The sequence below is a fragment of the Falco cherrug genome, chromosome 13, assembly GCF_023634085.1.
Source record: "Falco cherrug isolate bFalChe1 chromosome 13, bFalChe1.pri, whole genome shotgun sequence".
Classification (NCBI taxonomy): domain Eukaryota; kingdom Metazoa; phylum Chordata; class Aves; order Falconiformes; family Falconidae; genus Falco; species Falco cherrug.
Genome location: NC_073709.1, coordinates 18,589,254 through 18,612,162, shown reverse-complemented (window position 1 = coordinate 18,612,162; position 22,909 = coordinate 18,589,254). Strand labels below are relative to the sequence as shown.

At 42.7% G+C, this 22,909-nt stretch overlaps 1 protein-coding gene across 5 annotated transcripts in view; it reads left to right on the top strand.

The window, feature by feature from the left end:
- Positions 1-22,909, top strand: part of TTC7A (tetratricopeptide repeat domain 7A) — a 172,420-nt gene that overhangs the window by 100,803 nt on the left and 48,708 nt on the right. For all 5 annotated transcript variants that reach the window (XM_055725417.1, XM_055725416.1, XM_055725415.1 and 2 more), the window contains 3 exons: positions 9,052-9,168; positions 13,135-13,232; positions 19,672-19,806. In XM_055725417.1, the coding sequence (XP_055581392.1) occupies positions 9,052-9,168; positions 13,135-13,232; positions 19,672-19,806 (350 nt within the window). The remainder of the gene's footprint in view (positions 1-9,051; positions 9,169-13,134; positions 13,233-19,671; positions 19,807-22,909) is intronic.

Genomic DNA, 22,909 nt, shown 5'->3' with positions numbered 1-22,909 from the left:
TCGGGATTCTGACACACCTTTCCAGAAAGAGTGTTCTTGGTGGCAGACTGAGGTGACTTTGGGAGGTTGATGTCAAATGTTACTGTATTAGCCAGAGTCCTGGTATCCTTTCCTCTAAAAGCTGCCTAAACTGCACTGGGGAGAAGCTTTTCTGAAAAATATTAACAGTACAGAAGTGTAAGTGAAGCATCCAGTTCTGCAGTCTTTGGGGATAGGAAGTATTGGCAGCATATTAAGTACTTCAGCTTAGTCCTGTTAATGCTCTTTTCTTGTCTGGCAGGATCTCAGCTCAGCAATTAGAGACCCTAGGCCTGGTTTCCTTTTCCATTTCTGTAAATCAAGAGTCATTCCAGTGGTTGTGACAGCATGATAGTTCTCAGCTCTGCCCTTCCAAATGAATTCCTATTTAATCAGGGTTGGCTGGACTTACCTGGGGGCACATCTGATGAAATTCTGAAGAATCAGGCCCAACAAAATGAGAAAATGTTTTAAAAGTGATGTCAGTTACAGAGGAACTCAACCTGCTTTCCTTCCTGTCCACAAATAACTCTGAAGTTGAGAGCACCAGTATTAAGAGATTAAATGTAAAGGATACGGGGAAGGCGATGATGAAGAGCTTAGTTCTCCGAATGCTTTGCAAAGGTCACTCCTGTTATCTGCTCTGCAGTTAGAAGAACTGAAGCACAGGGACCTGAAGTGACTTGACCAAGACTGGCTAAGAAGCCATGCAAGAGTGAGCACCATGGCTCTCCCGTGTCCCTAGCTCAAGCCACAGTATTGTCCACACTGCCACCACAGGTAAAAACAGTGGACCACAATTTCCAGTACACGTCTGAGATGGCACTGACACTTGCACATTGTCATGTATGTGTCCATTTCCACCCACAAATGAGATACTGCACCACGGTCACCTGAATTTAAGTGCCAGGGCTCAGATCTGCTGGAGAAGCTATGCGCTGAACTCCTAGTAAATTCATGACTGAAATTAAATAGGAGGTAGACCTCTAAACTCCTAGCCTTGGATGCTTGAGACCTGGCCCCAGTTTTCAAATGTGCTCATGCAGTGTACAGTGCAATGGGGAGTACTCTGTGTAGTTGGAGTCTGTCAGAGGGAAAAAAAAAATCACAAAACGTGGGGCGAGACTTGCAAATTAAACCTCAGTTTACCATCTTCTGAAGTGTTACAAGGGAAAGTCTAACACACTGTCCTTACAGAGGGAAATTACATATAAAAAAGTTGATGTAAACACTCTGCATAGCAACTCTAGAACCTTTTTCTTCAGGTTTTGCTGTGAAACTTACGACAATTATTTTTATCTTTATTCAGGTGAGATAGGGACTGAAATACCTAAGATTTTTGATGGTGCAAAATCATTTTATTGCCAGTTCCTCATCAGGGTGAGAGGAAAACAAAAACTTTTCAGGTGTATCACCACCCGAAGGATCCTATGTAACAGGGTGAGGGAACGGTTATCAGGTCTGCTAACAATTTGCTTCATTCCTACATCCTTAACAAAAACCAAAATACCACAAGTCCGGGATTCAAAATGAATGATCTAACTAAAAGAAAAGGAGACAATAATTCTGGTTGCCCCTTTTTTTGTGTGCCGCCTTTTCTTGGGTGCGACTAGATATGGCTTGATTCTGAAGAAAGTTGAAGACAAGGAAGACTTTCAGTGCCCCCTGCCCCAGCAGACCAGCATGCTTTTTCTTTCAGCAGACTATCTATCGGTTGTTGTTTTTCCTTCAGGTGACAACCTGCCTGGGTTTAGCGGATAAAGGGGGTTTCTTACAAGATCGCCTTCTGATGTAAGTGGCAGTTTCTGGATGGGCCGCATCCATATTGACTCACATTTGCCCTCTGTATCACAAATGAATCTGATGGACCTGAATGCTGAAATAGGAGTGTGAGGTTCTGCACTGGCTGCAGACATGTTGGTCTTGGGACATGACATTTGGGTCCATACAGAGATACACAACTTAGTCTGTTGGCAGGACCTTCGCCTGACTGACGGGAGGCCCTTCTGCCATCAGGTGTAAGGTGCAGCTTGCAGGAGGAGGCAATCCAAGGAAAAACACCCAGAGCCTGAGCCGTGCCAGTAGCTGCTCCTTTGTTTTTGCTGTGCAGTCTCTGACAGGTTGGGCTGCAGTCTTAGCTTTTGGGATCCCTTCCGTTTCCCTCCTACTCTATGAGCAAGAGCCGCTTTCTGGGTGCCTTGTGTGTGAGGCTAAGGGTAGCAAATTGTCTTTATCATGTAAACTTCTAAATAGCCTAGAATCCACCTCTCTAGAAGCTGTTCTCACCCTGTGCTATGCTGTTGCAGTCATAGTTGATGGAGCAACGTTAGCTGAATTGCTGTCATCATGCAAGACTGGGGCTCTGAACAGGACATTCTTCTAAAGGACAGTTCTTTGGACATGCTACCAGGCCTCTTGTTTTTATTTTTCATTTGTATTGGGCGGGTGTGTGTGTGTGTAAATGGGCAGGGAGCCATAAAAAAAGAGGATTGTATGTCTGTAAAAGTATATGATCAATTTATTTTTGTAGGGGAAGTGATAGATAACATGGCACAGCATGGAGTTATAAAAGGAGGTTGCAGTCAGCGTTGCTGGCATTAATTTAAGTAGAGAATGTGCCCTTAAATGTCAGGAGACTGCAAGAAGCACCGAGTTATTTGAGAAGACAGCAACTTTGATCTTGATTTTATCAACAAAAATGCAGGCAATTAACCACAGCTTTTTAATTTTGCCAGTGTTTTTTCTTATTGATAATGTGACTAGGGCTTTAGCAGTTGCTCTAGGAAGGTTAATGAAACCATAATGGTTATGGTGAAAGAGTATACATTAGCTAATTGGCTTGTACAGGTGACTCACCACTGAAGCTAAACTCAGCAACTGATAAACTGAGCAGCTAATTTGCTGTGAAGATACTACAGCTGCAGATACGCTGTCCTCTCATACTGGCAGATGAAACAAGACCAGACAATCTGGGTTATGAAAAGAACACAGGCTGCAATCATGTTTCTGCTGTATCAAAATGTAACGAGTGGCCATTCTTGATCAAACTAAGGGCTTCTCTGGTTCAGCAGCGCATCTGGTGAATGCACAGGGAGAAGCATGTAGAAACACAGCAGCAGGGTGATCCTACCCCTCATATATCATCCCCGATTCTGTCAGCTGAGTGGTTCAGAGGCTTTTGGAGCTAGAGGTTCTGTTAGGTTGTGTTTAATGCCCCTGATAGGCCTGTCATCCGTGAATTTATCTAATCCCTTTTTGAACCTATTTATGTGTCTGCTTCAGAACATCCTGTAGCAGTTTTGCACTTTACTTTTGTGTTGTATGAAAAAGCACTTCATTTGGCATTTCAAATCCACTGTTTGATTGCTTTATTGGATATTTCTTACTTCTTTCATTGAAACAACACAGACCGTTTTGATTTCCTGATCTTCTTCGTGCTATTAATGATTTTATACATCTGCTCTCTCTTCCCTCAGCCTCTTTTTCAGGCGAAGTTTGTTTACTACCTCCATATATCAAAAACATCCCGGAACTTTGATCATTCTCCTTATCTCCTCCGTCCTGTTTCCTGCTCTGTTAGATCAGCCTATGTCCTGTATCCACCTGTATCCTGCTTTTGCATCTGTTACCTTAAAGGGGAGGAAACTAATTCAAGAGTTCAGTGATCAAAGTTTTGGGGTTTTAATCCTTGGCTCCCAGCTCCTCAAAGACTATCCTCAGGCTGTCTACCCATCCAGGTTGTGGCATCCCCCTGTTTTTCGTTGGAGCTGGTGTGGAACATTTATCTGGGTTTCGAAGAGGTGGGAGGGTCAGCTGGTCTCTGCTGTCCAGTGCCACTTGGATGCTGCTCCAGCACCCCATCAATCAGTCATTGGATAAAGTGCATTTGCTGTCCTCGGCGCTGTGACTAGGATTCTGGTTTCTCTCTCCAGGCAAATGTCTGTAAACACACACAAACAAACAGGCACATGCATCCTGTCATTTAATGAAACAAAGTACACATATTAGTTGCAGAAGTTCAGTATCCTCATGCTAATGTACACAATTGTCTCTGTGAATTGGGACATATTGCTGCTGCTTTTGGTGTTTTGTTAGGTTTCCTTTTGTATTCAAAATCCAAAATAACCCAGCAGCTGTGTGTGTCGGCAGGCAAATCTGGGTAAATAATGAAAGACTTTGGGGAATGATGGCCCTGATCTGGTAAAGCTCGAAGATATGCAGATCTCTGAGCAGCTGCTGACAAGCTCTGAAAAACTGGAGGGGTTGTAAGGAGCCAGTTAATGGCAAAACATATAACTAAATGACTACGTAATACTCATTATTCCTAATTTGGTCTCTCAATCTTGAAAGGAGTGGAATGTGTTATTGTTTGTTATAGTACTAGCATTATTTATTGCTTGTCAGATGATAAGGCACAGAGATCCCATTGTGATGCTGTATAAATGTGTAGTTAAAGGGCTACATTTGATACTAAAAGCTCCATTTTAAAGCAACTTTTTAAAGTCCCAATAATTAACTGATTAATAAATGCTTGTATAGTCCTAGAGCATCCATAAAGTAGTCAATAGGCTATTACTAAACGTAGCGACTTACAACTTCTTCCAGAGATGTGCTCATAAGCATTTATAGTATACCATATGCGTACATGAAGCCGTCTGATAATAAGTATTAACTATTAAACCTAAGGAATTGGATTGTCAATGATAGGAAAGAGCTGCCTTTTTTCATCATGGGTAATATTAAAGAACTTACATGGCTAAATGCTCAGCCTTTGAGATTAGAAGGCACTCAGGAGGGCTGGGTAGGTGTTTTTGGCCAGGCCTTGAGACATGGTGAGTATCAGCAGCTCAAATCAGTCTTCATGAAAACAAATATTGAACACCTTCTGAAACCAACCGAAGTAGCTTGCTTGCTACTGAAAATTTGCATAGGCCTTCCAGTATTCCAATCCTTACTTTGTCAATGCATGGCACATAAAACTGATATTTATCATTTATACTACTGGAATTTTGATACCTGGGAAAACTAATTTTGAATTTTCAGAGCTTCATATCTCATCAAAGTCAACTGTATGCAGACTTTTATTTCCCAGAGTTAAAGTTACTGTGATAGATAAGTAAATTTGCTTGTAAAGGGACGGTACATCAGGGAATAGAAGCCTTTTGCATACTGTTCACATGCATGATAAAAGAAGACCTCTTCTGAGCAGGAGCTTAGACTCTGGTGTCAAGAGTGAGCAGTGGTTATATTCCATTGTTACTGTCCTTGAAATTATACAAATTACAAGAATGGTTTGTGGATTTTTCACTCTCTCTTTCTGTGCCTATGTAGTAGCAGTTTGTATGTTTGCTTTAGCCCAAATCTGTTTTCATTTTCAGAGGCTAACAGAATTACCAACGACTGTATTAATAAACTTGGGGCTATTTTTATATGTTGAATCTCTTTAGGAGCTTGCTCTGCTTAATACCGCAAGCATCATACAAAAGTACAGTAAAACGATATTAAGAAAATATAATAAGGTGAGATCTGTGCATACATAATTTTTGTTTATGCCCGAGAGTTGTGCACAGACACTGATATGACACAGTACTCATTAGATTTATTTGTAGGAAGAGTGCTGTCTCGGTAATAAAATGATAAGCTGAAGATAAGTGATACTACATCACTTCAGTGGTTTTCCTGTATTTTTATTTGTCTGGTTTTGCTGTTAAAAAACTTATTAGAAGCTGAGAAATGCAAATAATGTATAGCACAGCCTAATGTTCTGTTTGTATTTCCATCTTCTAATTATCATGTTTAATTGCATTGTTTACTACTGCTGTCAGTATGGTTTGATTCCTTTTGCCCCTTACATTCTTCCTATTTGCCTTTTGGTTTGCTTCGCTATATCATTACATGATAACGTGAGCAGCACTATTCCAAAGGTGAATTACCACAACAGCTAACAGTGCATGGTATCTCTGGGATCTGGTAGTGTTGCACCGCAGAGACAGTTGTTGGATTTGCATGTGGGGGTTTTTTAACCTTTGTGTGCTGTATGACTAGTGATAATGTTGTGCTGAGCCTTTGTTATGTTTGTGCGAGAGATTTGCTTTTTTCCTGTTTCACTAGTTGTTATCTCTCTCCTGAGATGGAACATTGAGTCTTCATCCGAAGTTGAATGTAAGCAGTAAACAGCAGAGTGATGGAGAGAAGAACTTGATGTGTTTGTCTTTTTAATGTTTAAATACACTGTGTAGTGATTGTAATTGCCTGCTGATAACTAAGCTGTCTGTATGCCTACTAATGTGAAAGGGAGAAGGAACCCTTACTATAACCCTTATGTGTATAACAGATTCTTCTTTCCTATATTTTTGTATTTCATTAATATTGGAGTGGTACCTTGCAGCGTTCAAAAGCATGGAGTTATTCAGGGATGTAACAGACTGTTCTCGAGGCTTCAGGCTCTTTGACCACCACTCCTCTGCTGCAAGGAGGATTGTACAGTGCTTTTGCTGGTCTTTGATTTTTAAAGTTTATAGTGGTTTAAAAAAATACTCTGTATGCTTACAATAGCATAGATTGTTCAATGTGCTTGTTTCTTGGATGAGTAGAATATTTTTAGTAGAGCAATTGCCAGAATGAAGGTGGCAATGCAGTCTCACCCCTCTGCAGAGCGCAGTCCGAGGAAGCTCTCTCATAAGCCTTGCATCAAAGCCATAGCTTCTGTTTGTGGATTACCATTCCTTTCCAGATGTTGTCCTTTCTTGCTGAAAGGCTTTAAAGACTACAGAATTTACTGGGCACACAATGTAGTTGCTGCATAGATTCTTTTCTTTGATAGTTATATGTCTGCATTTACTTACACATCTCCATTTGACTGGTTTCAGCTTTCAACAAATGCTTGGATTTTCTGATACCTTTTCTTTTAGATCAAAGACTCAATCATATACTTCATGTGGGTGCTTGCAGTCTTGGGCAAAATAATTTCTTCCCTGCTTCTTAGTTAAACCAAATAAACTGAACTTCTGAGGGCTACAGAAAAATGTCTTTTATCACAGGCTTAAGATCACCTGCATAATCTTTCTCTGAACCTCATCCCATTTTTAGGTGTCTTCTGGAGTTAAAGAGCAGGAACTAGAAACAGGATTGTAGTAAGAGTCTTGCTGATGCTGTGGACAGGAATAACCGCATCTTCCAGCTCCTACTTGATTGTGCTTCTGTATATGGATGCTAAGGGTTGCTTGACCTCTTAACTGGATTGTTGTTCAGGAACTTCACATTCATGAAGCTATCTTTTATAACACCATTGCACTCCGGGGTATAACCTCCCATCTCTCTAGTGTTATATCTGTTCCTTGCTCGTAGGTGTTTGATTTTATATTATTTCGCATTAAAACAAGCTTTGTTCCTGTGAGCCCAGTCAAGTAAGGGATACAGAGCAGCATGCATCACCGGCCAGTTCCCATTGCTAACCAGTCCTTTGAATTCAGTCTCGTTTCTATTAAGAGTGTGTTGACTGTGATATTCTTTGTCCCAGCAGAATTTTTGATTAGTCCATGGATCTAACCAAAAATAACTACCTGAATCATCATAAGGGCACTCCCTTTCAGTTAGGGGGTCAGCATCTCTGAAAGCAGGGAATGTTTTTATTAGTATTTGTTTTGCTCAGATGAGTAACAAGAAAATCAAAGGTAAACATACAGTAGGGATATAAAATAGTAAAGGACAAAGACAAATTCCCTTGATTATAAAACTTGATCTTTCTTTCCTAGCCTAAGTTTGTGCCTGGGGAGTTTAGTTGAATGCTTGTCCTGTGAGGTCAAGCTGTAGCAGCAGCCATGAGCAGACTTCCCTATAGCAGTTGATAGAGCACGCACACCCATACAACCCTCCACCCAGAAACCCACTAATGTTTGTTAGTTCAGAATGGGACTGCCGTTTTAGTGCATTTTGGTAGATATGCACCACAGAGTCAGCTGCAGATTTCTTATTACTGCAAATGAAAGATCTCTTATTCAGCTGCAAAGTTTTCTCTAACATCATCTATGCAGTTGCCTTTGTCTCTTTCTGAAGTTGTTTGAATTCCCCAGGAGCCTGCAAATCACATTGACAAAGCAGCTTTTAGGATTTTTAGCATTCAACTGTTAAGGTTGTGTGCATGTGTGTATGTGCTATACAGTGGATTAATCACTAGCCATATTGAGCCAATTCAAAATGTGTAGATCTTGGACTTCATGAAAGCATCAAAGCAGATAAGTAAATTTACATTAGTAAATAAGAAATAAATTAAATCATCTTAGCAATTAAAAAAAACCCCAAAAGTGGGTGTTGTGAAGGACGGTTTTAAAAGCTACACTAGCAGCAAGAGGTAGGTTGTGTCATTGCCAAATCTGTCTTCTAACCTCTGCTTGACCTAATACTGCTGAATTCCAGTGTTCTATGCAAGTACATATTCGTATTCTCTAGGTATAAGAATAGTAGCAGCAGTTACGCTACCTAGAACAAGAATGTACAGGGGCTATCAGCTGCCTTGCCTGGGGGCACGAGATGGTTGCCAGCTGGGGTTAAGAAAAAGCAATTCCTTCCTGTGAGGCATTACATAATTATCTGCATATATTAAGTGTGTTGGGGGTTTTGTCTGAAATGTATTATATAAGCCAGTGCTATAAGAAGATGCCAGACTAAGAAAACAGTCTGGCATATGTATTATGGCAATTCCTTTTTATTCTGTTTTCAATGCTGTCCAAAATAAAATGAGAGTGACTCTGTGTTTCACCTTGTTAGCTTTGCAGTGCATTGCTTTTAACACTGTCCTGCCAGCTTTGTGACGCAAATTGGACTGCAGCTGAGGAATATTGTTAATCCTCTCATCTCCTTGTGAGGAATCAAAGTTGAGCCATATGAAATGTTTTGTGCTACAGTGTTTTCTTTTATTGCTGCACATACAAAGCAAGTAAAAATGCTGGGTGCCAGGATCTCGCTAGAATGGTACTGATTCTCCACATTTATGAGATGTCAATAAAATAGAAGTTGTTCTTTTTCATCTTGCAGCTTACTCTTCACCAAAGTAAAACTGGAATGGATACACAAAGGACCTGAAGAGGCTCTGGTGACATGCAGACATATGTTGCAGATGTGGCAGATGGTATTTAATGCTTTACAGCACAGGTAGGCTTTTTCTGTTGTGTTAACAAGTTCAGATTTCATAATGAAGGTGTAGTCATCTTCTTTAATTGTCTAGATACCTACGTTATTTTGCAAAAACAGTAATAAACAGTACTGTTTAAAAAGACACATAAGTAATATTTCAAGCTGTGATTAAAAAAAAAGGCAAGATTTTAATAGCCATGACTTAAAAAAAACCCCACAAAACAACAAAAAACCCCCAACAAAACAAAACCTCAAGATTTTTAAGATTGAAGAAGCAGGTTGAACCAAAAGGTATTGATCTGAATGTCTAAACACCTCTATCCATATTCAGATATCCAGAACGGAGGGTAGATTTATGATTTTTTTTCCCTAATATTGCTGAGCATCCACCAGCTATTGTTCACAGTCTGCAGTAGTTGGCACCACCCAGGAATGTGTGGGGGGTGACACAGTCCTGAACTGAGTAAGCCAAGGAAAGGCACACAGCCAACACTATCATATGCTGTGGTTGCATGCTGGTTGCACAGCCTGGTGCTAACTGGGCAAGGAAAGGAGTGAAGGATGTAGCATCTTTCTCCCTTCCTTTGTCCTAGTAAATCTGCATTTAAGCAGTGCTAGGTTCCCTCTTCATTCCTTCCCTCTCATCTGCTTTGCCTCCAAAAAGAAAAGTTTAGAAAGTGTAGAAGTTTCCAGGTTGGGTTTTCTGTCTTCCCACGCCCTTTGGATATTGTCCTAGTCATGATACCACTGTACAATTGTCTTGGGAATGTTATCCCAAGCCTATACTTATCTCTAACCTGTAATGTCCATAGAGGTTGTGTTTGATGGGAAGGACGGCATGCTTGGTGGCAACAGTCATGACAGGAGACTGATGAAGCTTGTATTGCTCCCCAATCTCTGTACGCATTTACATAAGCTTTATAAACACCAGAAGCATATGTACAGAATGATGCATGTCTATATACAAGTCGTCCTTGAGGGATTATTAGTAATTCCTTGTTGGTTTAGCTAATGAGCAGCAGACCAAACACAAAAATCAAGATATTTACATAGCAGCAGAGAAATGGTCTCTTACAGGCTGGAATCATTGATTTCCTTAGGCCTTAGGCTTTTTAGCTAAGAATTCAATCGTGTACCTCTCACATGAATAATCTTTATACCCATGAGTAGTCCTCATGAAGCTGATCAAATCCACACTGAACAATATAACTAAGATTTACTCTTGCGGGGGAGGGGGGCTGTAAGCCTGCGACTGAAGAGAGTACATTGGAAAACACATAAATAAATAGTTCAGCCATTTGGACTGCATTCGGATCCCAAGCTGTGCTTTGGCTGTTATACTTAAAAACCCGAGATGCAATAGCTTTTAGAGGCTTTTGATAAGCTTTAGCCATAGAAGCCTAAACAAAACAAATTGCTTTGCGTTTGCTTTTAGGAACTCCAATGTGTATTTCACTGCTATTCCCAGTGGGACTGTTTGGCTTTCCCCCCCAAAAAAGTTGTATTTTCTATTGTGAAGCATTGCCTGAAAGGTAACAAGAACGAACTTGGTACCTGCAGTTTTAGACTGGATTCAATGACCTAGGAAGCCCCTTTGTATTAAGCAAGTTGCAGCAGTATGAGCTAACAAATATGTAAAATATTCCGGGTTGGGCTTGCAAAGGAACTTGGAGGGAATTCTTATCACTGAGACTTGGGCGCAGGCATTTTTAGGGCCTCTTGGAAAAGAGAAGCCTGTATTTATATAAAGTTGAGAGCTGTTGCACCCAATACTCTTTACTAGTTCAATCAGCAGTTAAATCACCTGTTTATTGCACTTTAATTACATTTGGCTGCTTTTGTGTGGCCCACATTTCCTGGCTTTGCAAACTTACTATGACTTTGCTAGGTTTAAGAGTCTTTCAGGGCCCAGCACGTTCTCCCCAGGCAGCTATTCATGTGCCATGCTGAAGTCCCCTCTTGTCTTCTCTCTGATAAACTGGTGCCTCTGCAGTCTTTTACAACCAAGTGTTCCCTTCAGCAGTTTTTCTCACCATCTTATCCACTGTCTCAACTACCTCTTTAAAAACATGGGCAGCGGAGTGGCAACGTGTCCCACTGTCAGCCTTTCCAGTGCTGTATGCGGAAGGCAAATCATCTGGCTACTGTCCCTTCTGTGGTGCATGGAAAAGCTTTCTTGGCTGAAGGCCTCGTACTGCAACTTTGAAGGAGTAGTTAGTTTTCAGCCCTTCTCCAGGGTGACGGATAAAGCCATTGGGAGTGGCTGTTTTGCACAGTGCACTCGGTTTTTCGGCTGGGATTTTTCAGTCTCTTTTCCCAGTTAAAAGGCCATGCTGTTGACTGCACTGAGGTGCGTTCTGTTAACTGAAGGCATCTGATCAAGCTTTCTCCGAATGCTGCTTTCCTGGAGTCAGTTTTTGCTGTGGTCAGCCTTATGCCATCCACCCATCTACTCACCCCTCCTTTGTGTAAGAGTATAGCGTGTAAGCCAGTGTGAATAGTGCCTTGGTGGTGATGACCGCCGCACCAAAGCAGCGCTCGCCTCATGGGAGTAGTATTTTGAAGTGCAGCTGCCACGTTCCTGCATACGCAACACACCAGTAAGACAGAAATGCCCCTACGGTTCCACCAGCAGCCCCCAGCCAGGGCACCTACGCTTGTGTTAATCCTGGCTGGATTAGGCTGGGGCACAGGACAGAATTTAATTTTCCCCTGTATCTGTCACCACACAATAGTCTCAAATGGGGGGTATCATTGTGGAAACCAGTATGGAAGATGGGGAGACCCAGTCAAGGCTGGAGATTTATGCAAACACTCAAATGTCCGAGAATTCAGAGTCCATTAATAGAAACAGTAAGTAAAAGGTTAATTAGCTACTGTAAATGTGATTACCACTATGATGAAGAACACTAAGTGCCTTTCAGTCCTAGATTGTTAGCAGGGAAGGACAAGACTTGTTTTATCTTTCACTGTTGTTTTCTGTGATAACAGAACAATCATGTTTAAAACAAGTAGCAGTCCCAAGCTAATTCTTTTGCTAGATAAATGCCAATTCAAGGGAATCCTGTGCAATCCCTACCACAGGACTGATGAGACTGGAAGATGGGGCATCCACAGCAATCATGATTCTGTCACAGCTTGTTTCCTGGGAGGAACGTTCTCCAAAGGCTGAGCTGCAGGCTTGGAAATGTACCAGAGAAAGTAACCAGGCAGTCACTTCTCCTTTTGATATTTTGTCCCTTACTGGGTGATGAGAGGAGATATCACTATCTAATCCTGGGGGGATGGGGTCATGATGTCATCATGTCACCATGGGGTGACAGGAAGGCTCAGAAGATCTGCATTAAGTGATTATTTTTTTGTTGTTGTTGGGCACATGATTTTGGGTGGGTTTTTTTTGAGATTCCCTTTCCTGTGAGGACAGAAGTGTAGTAGAAGAGCAGACCAGATAGTCCTTCTTTCATAAAGTGGTGCTGTGTGGTAGCTTTTATCTTCCTCCTCTGTTTCAACAGAACAAAGGTGGAACAGGAGAAAATAATCCCTTTGAAATGAAAAGTTAGCACTTGGGTGGAAGGTGGTAATTGGTCTGTTTCAAAAGGATCCGCACAACAGAGCTGTGAACAAATCCTTCTGCAGGCAAGACCAAGGGATGGTGGTTCTTCCTGGGTTTGGGGCTGCTGGTTGGCTTCCTCTGGTCTGGCTTCTAGCTGCCAACATGTTCCTTGTCCAGTGGTTTGCAACAGCCAAATAAACTGATACTGGCATGAGCCCTGCAACCCTTGCTGTGCACTGTCTCTCTGAGCTGCCTGTCCGTTGGCAGCGTGGGGGTGTAGAACAGCACATTCAAGAAGCTGCCAGCCTGCGACAGTTAAAGCTTGAGTTTTCAGTTCCAGTGGCAGCTAGACAAAACTATTGCCTGCTTCGAGGGGAACATTGTCTCTCTGCTGAAAGATGGCCAGGTAACACAGTTTTGTTTCTTTACAGTGGCTCTGAGAAAGGAAGTAGTGTGACCGAAACACCAGTGATCAAAAAGCATAATGGACTGCATCTCACACTCCCAGATGCTCATGATACCGATTCTGGTGAGGAAACAAGATCTGTGCTTTCCCATCCTAAATGTATGCTTTTGTGAGAGAGAACTTTCATTTTCTTCAGCAAAGGGGGTTGGGGTGCAGCAGTAGGGCTGCATGCATGCTTGTGTACGTTGTTGGGCTGGTGGTCAAAGAGGTCCATATCTGTTTCCAGGGCCATCTCTGCTGCAGAACGTGTCACCGTGGTTTGTCTGTACCTTGGCTTCTACATGCCTAAAACAAAGAATTCCTGCTTTCTTTTACAAAGCTCTCTGAGATGAGCATGAAAGGTGTAATGAGCTCCCATGTAATGCTTCTGCAAGAACTGTATAATTCAGTCTTCCCTGCCCCCCTCTTCTCCCTGCCGCCCCCCCCCCCCCCCCCCCCCAATTTTAATCGTATTTAGATGTCCTGATCAAGCCAGCTATTATTGTGGGTTTGGAAAGCTGAGCGAGAGTGTGAATTCCTATTAGAGGATGATTTGCTTTGGGATTTGTACATAAACCTTGTGATGCTTTATTACATGGTAAATACAAGTTCACAGTAACAGATATAATCAGATGGAAATAACTGAGACATCAAAGCTGATCTTGGCAGGAGGGGGAAAGGAAGCTTTCAGAGTGTGCTGCTGACTTGTGATTTTTATCAGAAGTCTCGTGATACTTGGTGCTTCCTTTAAAACTCGAGCTCTCAGAATCAGATGATTATGTGAGAAACTTGTGTTTTAACCTGTAGGGTTTTATCAGAGAAGCAACTTTCTACCATTCTGGATATAGAAGAAAAAAAAAAAAAGAAGAAAAAAAAGAAAAAGGCCTCACAGACTCAAAAATTGGACAAGAAGAATATAAAAGCTTAATTAAAAAAAACAGCACACATAACGCTAACAAGTCTCATGCTTTGGGGCTAGGGAATTAGGTTTGTCTATCTGAGTCTTAATCAGGAACACTTGGAACTTGTAAAACTGAATTGACATGCTCAGCGTATACGGCTGAGATGGAGGACAAGTTCTTACATGTCAAGTACGTAACTTGTATTATGTGTGTTTAACCTGCATTTACACCCACCAATAGTTAAAAAGTATTGCAAGGTTAGATCTTGAGCATACAAACATTCAAATGTCAAAACATTATTCAGCCTTTCTGCTCTTTTGTTTGTAGTGTTAAACCCTTAAGGTTTATATTTATGACATTGTAATCTTACTGATTATATACGCACATATTTATGCAATTTTTAATCTGTTTATTTCTCTTTTGTTACCCTTTGGTGAGATGAGTCTCTATTTTGTATAGGTCCTTTTTCTCATTGTTTATGTGGCAGTGTTCCATAGTCTTTGGCTTAATTAAAGAGAACAGGCCAAATTCAGCACAGATAGATGAAGAGGATATACTAAATATGTGTTGTTTGGCATATTAAAAATTAATCTGGAAAAGGGAGTGGATATGATGTGAAAGCTTCCTGGTGATGCAGAATCATTGAGGATAGTCATCACTTGTACATAAATGTGAAGATTTGTGAAATATATCCTATCATCCCTGATGCTGGGCAGTGAATTGGACTTTCAGTTTCAGTGAATATATGAAAATGGTTTGGTAGTTTGCAGAGTCCATCAGCCACTAGGCATTACTAGGAAAGCAATGAAAACCCAAAAATATTATTTCCCACAGTACTTTTGTTATCAGTCCAATTCCCACTGTGCTGCTGAAATAGCAAGTGGCTTATGGTGCCTAGACTGTGAGGCTGTGTCTGGACTGATCCCTGCCCCTTCAGCTCTAGCTGGTGCTTAGTGGCATGTAAAAGGCATTCTGGATGTGGATTCCATGCTCTTCTGGAGATTCATTGCCTTGCTTTGTAGTTGTCTGGGGAAAAGAGTGTGGTGAGGTTTGGGCTACATCCACTTCACAGCATGGTTTGAGATTTTGAGACCAAATTGTCACCAGGAGCCTGTAATGTTTTGATGTGCTGCTGTGCCACCCTTCTAAGACCTCACTCCTGCCTGCTGCTCTGCTGCAGGCCTGCAGCACTTCTTCCAGAGTCACAGCAAAGCTCAGGCATGTTTGGTTTCTATGTAGTGCCCTCCTCAAAAAGCACCTGGGTTGGGTCTCTGTTCCAGCCTGCCCTTAGCCCCGTTCTAGCAGCCAGCATGCAGCGGAGGAGCTGTAGTTCAGCATAAAATGTTGTTATGCCATGGTACTGCCTGCCAGAAAGAGCAAATTAATGCAAAGTACAAGCTGTAAACAAGCCTTTCACGCACATGAAGTGATTTGTACTGAATGCAGGTTGGTTTTAGCCAAGAAATGTATTCCTCCTCCACTTCAAGAATCTAGTTTCCGTGCTAACATGGTTGTACCCACAATGGATGTAAGGATGGGGCTCGTACATCTGCATTAGTGCAGGATTGGCACTGGCTGATTTCACCAGAGCTGGCTGCTTTGCAGGCTCTAGGTGCTGCTGTTTTCCATCTGCAGAAAGGAGGCAGCTGGGTCTATGGTCCCAGCTGGGAGCCTTTGAAGACAGCAGGCGGTGAGATTGGAGAGTGTACAGCTCTAGCCCCTCTCTCCCTTGTGCCTCCCCAGAGCTGCGGCTGTGGCTGGCTGCTTTGAAGGAGGGAGGAGATCTGATTTTTTTTTTCCCACCATTCTGGAACAGGCTCTGGTTTCCATCATGAAATCCCCTGGGAGTGTGCAGCAGTATCACTGTAACGCACAGGCGCTCTGTGATCTCTGGGCTCATCACTGAAGGGGGGATTACTGCGGCCACGTTTGATACTGGCTTCTGCCTCAGTTAGACCACAATGAGATTATTTGCTGTGCCAGAATTCTAGGTTTGCTGCCAGGAAGATTTAATTCCTCTTTATTTTCATCATCTTCTTCTAACTGAAGCAGTGTTCCTAACTAAATTCACCGGTATCAGTCAGCTGCCTTGCTGTTTCATTCTTTTTCTGATTTAGTCTTATCTTATAATGCTCTTGCCTGAAGTGATTTAGGCTGAGGAATTCTGTTTCTTATAAGCCTAGTAAATCTACTGAGGTACATTTCTATTTTGATAGCAGTTTTTTCATAGATGCAAAATATTGAACTTGGTCTTTCTTAGTCTTATAACAATGCTAGAAGAGCACTTTAAAATTATTTAGATATATTTTATATAGCTTATGCACAGAGCTCATCACGACAAAATCAGTTTTGTTATTTTTATGATTTCTTTCCAAAATGTGTGGAGAGCTTTATTGTAAAATGTGAAGTTTATATTCTGTCTAGTGGAGCTGTTAAAAAGAGAAAGAGACCTCACTAAAATAACAAATTGCTGTGATATCTTCTTATGCCAACATTTGCATGTATTTTGAGGCATGACATTAAAGTTCTGCGAGACAGGTTTTGTTGTTGTTGTTAGGATATAAAGATCTACATTTATTTAGGAAGAGATATTTTATAATGAGACATTCAGAGACCTTTTTTTAATGTTGTTTGAAGTTTTTCTGGCTGCCCCCACTGCCCTGAGGTCAGAGCGATACTGGTACGATACATGCCTACCTCCTCTCTTGGGAGGCGGCGTGTGTTAGAGGTGTATTCTTTTCTGGCTCCAGTAGCCTTCAGCCCCCCCCCAGGGTCACCGTATTGCTTGCCTGAGGTTCAGAGCTGTGGCTGAGCTCCTTTCAGTCCAGAAGGGCAGGGCTGGCAAAGGCCATCTCTTACAAAGTTTATTTGAGCAGACAAGCTTTAAGCAGCATTCCTGTGAGCGATCCAGCAGAGATGGGTAAGAACAGCGGTAGCAAATATGCAGGTATGGGTTGGGATGGAGAGAGTCTTTTCACCTGGCATGTGTGCATCTAGAACAAGGAGACCATATCTGTGTCTGAGGCCAAGCAGGGATGGGAAGGGATCGGATGGTCCCTGCCTAGTGTGGTTTGCTTCCTTGTAGGCTGGAACGGAGAAGAAAATAAACATCAAAGGACTGGAATGCCAAAGGCTGTTAAATGCAAAGAGCCTCCGCTGTAAATTGCTAAATAACGTGGGTTCCCTTTTTATTGCTGTGCAGATTGAAGCCCACAGCACTGGGCAAGATCAGTCTATGATCGTAGGCTTTCCCCTCTTGGCAACTACTCAGCTGATGAAGAAAAGAAGAGGAGCAGCTAAGTCATGTTCCTTTGAGTACAAGTAGCTCATAGTGATATTCTCCTAAAGCCTGCTTCATGAGGGAAGGATGCTTTAGTAGATCCTAAGTGGCTCTTCAGCCTCACAATGCATGTGAACCTCTCCAAAATGCCCAAAGATGCCTCACATAGTCTCCTTGGATTGACTTGCAAGGAAAAGAGGATTTCCCTGAGCTCTGTCAGGATGCGAGTAAACCAGCAGCCCATGTGCCCACCTAATAGCATCAGACCAGCCATACGCAGGGGCACTTGCAAGAAACTCAGCCCCAGAAAGCCTCTCTGAAGGAGGGCTGCCTCGACAGGGGGATGTAATGCTGAAAGTTGCTTTCAAAGCATGCTACCGTGATCAGCAGTGCTAATGTAAGTATCTGGTTAGGCTGACTGCAAAATCCCAAAAGCCCCTGTATTTTTTTGCAAGTTTGCCAACCTAGAAGGCAAGGGGTCTGCCCTGACTTCACGGCACTCCTGGGAACATCGCTGGCTGTTCCTGTGGCCATTTCCTTGTTGCCCCTGTGCTGTGGAGAAGCTGCCCGTGTTTTGCATGGCTGGGGGTCAGTGCCTGGTGGCTTTCCCTTTGTTAGACAGCCCTTGTCTGAGTTGAATTCCTGGGAGTTCTGGTGACATTGCACCCAGGTGGAGGTGGGGACAGTGGAGAGCGAGTGCACGGGACCGGCTGAAGATGGATCTGGTAAATCAACTGTTAAATATAATAAATTCTCCGTGCAAAGCAGAATGGCTTTTACTGTAGCATTAAAGCTGTAATTGCTACATTACTGCACTGTCATCTCTTGGAACACGAGATCAGGAATGTCTTTGAAAATACGCAGGAATTTAAGAAATGCATCTAGGAAGAGCACATTTGCATTTTCCGAGGGAGCCGTGGGAGGCCCCTGCCATGCAGGGCTGTTTTGAAGTTCTCCTGCTTAAAATGAATGGCATTAGTTAGCGGTGAGGTAATGGGACAAATACCTCCCGCGGGCGGCAGCTTGCGGCTTGGGGTTGCGCTTGCGGCTCCCCCATGGCCGGGGGCGGCGGCTGCGGCAGGTGCCTCTGGGGGCGGGAGCGGCCCTTCAGCCGGGGCTGCCCCCGCTGCCCGCCCTGCCCCCGCTGCCCGCCCTGCCCCCGCTGCCCGCCCTGCCCCCGCTGCCCAGCCTGCTGCTGCCCGCCTGCTGCGGGGAGGAGGGGGGCGTGCAGCTCGGCCAACTCAGCAGGCTCCAGTGCTGGCCCGCTGGGACAGACCACTTGGTGCGTGTGCCCTGCGGCAGGTCGTGTGCCCTTGTGGCCCTTGCCATGCCCAGAGCCCTCCCGGCTCCTCAGGGTACGTGCGCCTGGGCTCTGCCACTCCCTCAGTGCGGGAAAGCGGGATTTTAGCTCCGGGATCTTGCGGTCTGTGAGGCCGGCCTGTAAGGATAGGTTGAAGAGTAATGCTTCACGGCGGCTCTCCACAGAAAGAGCTTGTCAACCTTAACATCACATTACACCTGTGTGCATTCCAATACTTATTTCTCAAAGCTTGACAAATCATACTCCAGAATCTCATCTTACAGCTTCTTGTTTGCTACCGCCTTCTTGGTACCCCTCTGACAGCCAGGCTCCCCAGTGTCATCTCACCTGCTGTACTGGCAAACATGGTCTCTGCCCATGCATCCTTCTGGGGAGTAGTGTCAATGGGATGTTTTGTCCCCAAGATACGGGCGCCAAATACTTTATTCTTGCATAAATGTTACGGCACACACTAAAGGTTAATGTAGTCGAAGCACTGGGCGCGCTGCTCCCCAAGGTTGAATGAAAAACCACGCTGCCTCTGAACCAGCAGAACAATATTGATGTCACTTGAGATGTGTGTGCTGTGTGAACGGTGCCAAGCTGCTCTGTAATGCTGTATTAAGATTTTACATTAGTGGGCCGTATTTTGTAATCGTGTGGTGACAGCATGCTTATAAAACGGGTTACCAGCAAGTATTTGTGGGAAATACTTGATGGTAGAGTTCTGCTTTCCAAATGAGCAGAATACGGTTGCTTCCTTGAGGAATGCTAAGCAGACCTTTATAACTATATATTAATGTCTGTCTCTTAATTCACTTGTTTGAGCTGCAGCCCTTGGGTAATTTGGTGGGGTTTTTTTAGTAAGTTAACCTTTTATAAAACATGGTTCTGCAGTTGGTCATGCTAGAATTCAGTGGCGTTCCTATTACATAAAACAGATGCAGTGAGTGGAGAATCAGACCTGCTTCCTGAATGAGTCAAAGAAATATCCCAAAGAAGTATAGAATGTGTTATTGATTTTGTTTATTTGGTCCATAGGATCACAGCGAGCCTCCTCCCTTGCTGCATCAAGACTGGAACAGGCCATGTCTGAAATAACTATGCAGAGCAGCGCAATGAAGCAAGGACCTATGCATCTGTGGACAGCTCTTGAACAAATTTGGCTACAAGCTGGTAAGTCCTGGACCACCTAGAGTTCCTCTTTCCCTCCAGTGGTGAATGAGATGACGTAAGTGTTAATGGAGTAGTTGAAATCAGCACCTGAAAATCACCTTATTCCAGCAGAAAATCAGCCTCTCTATCCCAGCCATTTTTTGAATTACCACTTACTTGATTCAATATAACAAAGAAAATACTGGAGTAGTGTGATTTTTCAGCTCACCTCTGTTTTTCCATAACATACAGAATACTTCAGTCATCACTAAAATATGCTTTTAAAAGAAGAGGGTAGGTAGTTCCTCATTAACAAATATTAGTTGTTAGGGACAGTTCTTTTCATTCTTCTTTTCCTGTGTGCTTCCCTGTAATAAGACTGGGTCAACCATGCATTAAATGTTATTTAGACTGAGAACTTTCCAATCTTTGCTGAGGTTTAAGTGAAAATTATTAAAAAGAGCAAGTCCTCCACTCATTTTATCCTTGACTGTTTGAATCTCCCAAGGACTTGTGGGCAGCAGCATGTCAGTTTGAGACACTCCTGTAGAGATGTTACAGCAGAGCACATAAAGGGGAAGGAGAACAGTGAGAAGGAACTCTACCCAGAGGCGATCTCCAAACTCATTAAAGGGTTTTATGTAGAACGCTTGGTGAGAAGCAGTTGCCCAGCACATTCTGCCATTTGCATTCCAGCATTTCAGGACTGATAAAAAGAGTTCTGACCCTGCAGTTTTGCTCCTAAGAAATACAGCTTTTCTTCCACGCCTGGGCACGCAGTTGTGCACCTGCAATTACATTTGAGCGCTGTGGTTGCTTCTTAGATGTCTCTGCAACTGTTGGCAATGAAAAAAAAATGCAGAGCCCACTGGAACCTTGCTGATAATTTGCTATTCTGTATGCAGAAGAACTTTTCAAATTCTCATTTAGCTAATCTGTACAATTGACAATTCTCACATAAAACCTGGAAGTCTCACCTTTCTTCTCAGCAAAGATTTTTATAGCTGGTTTTGTGGGCCATTTCCTACCAATTATATGTGACATTCCTTTTGTTACAATTTGACTAACTATTAAAGTACAAAAGATTTTTTCTTATGGAATGCATCATCCTTTAAGTTAATCACACATGTTCACTTAATGGCTTGTGTGTATGTGGATTTCAGTGATGTGCTGTGGGCTTCAAAATCACTAGCAAGGTTTTGCTTTATTCAGTTAATGCTCCTGATTTAAGGCGGCAGAGGAGGCTGCTGGGGAGCAAAAAGACCTGGAGTTTATTGTAATAGAAAGTCAAGGTGTCTGTTGTCCATCATCCTGCAGATAGCTCTAGGCAGTTTAAATTTTTGCTGCTGTGTGAAAAGACAAAAGCAATAAAGACCTGGTGCTTGCTTGACCTAGCTGTGAATGGCTATGATTACTTTTTAGTGTAAATCGAGTGCCTTTCTCAAAGGTGTTAATTCTTTTAAATAGAATTTGTTTTTATAAGCTGCAACTTTTCTTTCCTATTTAATTATTTTTAAAATCTTTGTTTTGTTTCATGCTTACTTTTAACTGGACTTGAATCAGGATTGATACTCTGAAAAATCATACTGTGGCTGCTTTGTAATTTCGTTACTGAAGTCAGTTATTGTTATGGATGTGGCTTAATGAGCTCTTGGTGAAGTACTGTCCATCCTCTTCTCTCAGTAGTGTGGAAGTTGCTGCATTCTGGTATCCTTAGGGATGAGAGGGAGGAGGAGAGGCACAGGTGTTTTGGGGTAGTCTTTACTCTCAGCAGAGAAGAGCACAGCGCCTGAGTAATTACAGGACTTCTTTGAAGTGGGTCGGATCAGTGGGCTTAGTGAGTGGAATAATCCAAAACGGTATCACTGACCCTCTGTACTAGGATCTTTCCCATCTGAAAGGAGGAGCAGGTATACTCGTAAGAACTTAGTAACTTCCAAAACAGAGATATTTCATAAACAACAAACTAAACAGAAATGTGTGGTTAAAAACAGTTGAGGTAGTCCGATGCTTTTTTCATTACAGCTCACCCCAAAACTGACATCTGGGGAAAGCAACAGGCAATGAGTGTAACGTTCTGACACCTGCATCCAGAGTCCCTTCATGCTCATGAATGAGCTGTACCAGTATGCTGTAGATTTCTATCAGGTTTAGTCTGGACTTGTCCTTTTTCAGTCGATGACTCATCTTGTGACTCTAGGCAAGTTGCCTAACTTTTTCATAGCTCAGTATCCCGTATCTAAAGGGAAAAAATGTTAATCTGCCTTTGGGAAATGACTTGTGTATTGTTGGTTTTGTTGTCATTAACACTTTAACCTTTTTAGCATGAATCATAAACCTTTAGATAAAATTATTACGATTTCCTAACCTCATACTACAGTAAGTAAATAACAAAGCATCCATCCTTTTCAGACACTTAACAGGATGCAGCTGGCAATGTCTCTGTGTGTGGGTATGGATTTAGAGTGCCAGGCTGCAATCGCGTCTGGATTCCATTAAAGCCATAACAGTTCCCTTACCTCTTCATATCCCAAGGCATGAAAACTAGTGGTACCAACTGACTGATCCAATTAGAGCTTTCTGCACTTAGATTGGAAAAAGGTATATAAAAGCAGCTATCCCACAGCTATGTGAGGGCTGTTCTTATGGCTCTCCAGCAAGCAGGCCAGGCCACAAAGCCAGCACATACATTTGCAAAAGGGACCTAGGTGGGTGGTAGCTATCAGGTGGTGCTTACATAGAGGAATCCTTTCTGTATCATCCTCCATCTGCAGCTGCAATAGCAGTTCCTGTCTTGTGCAGAAGCATCCTCATTCCCTCAGAGATGGAGAGCCCTTGTTTCACTGGGGTCTCACAATTAGTGCATGAGAATATGTGCGTTCCTTTAACAGTGGCTGAAGGCAAGGCTGTGAACTCTGTGCAAATAGTTAATCTCTTTTGTGCTGTGATAAAGATACTTACCTTGTGCGTAAGAGAGCATAGACTTAATGCTTTTATCTGTAACTTTTCTGGGTTTATGACCAGCACAGTTATGTAGGGAAGATATTAAAGCAGCAGCTTTGAAAGTGCAGTTCCCAAGTCTAAATATGCTGCGCTGTAATGGATGCTGCACCTTGTCTTTCCC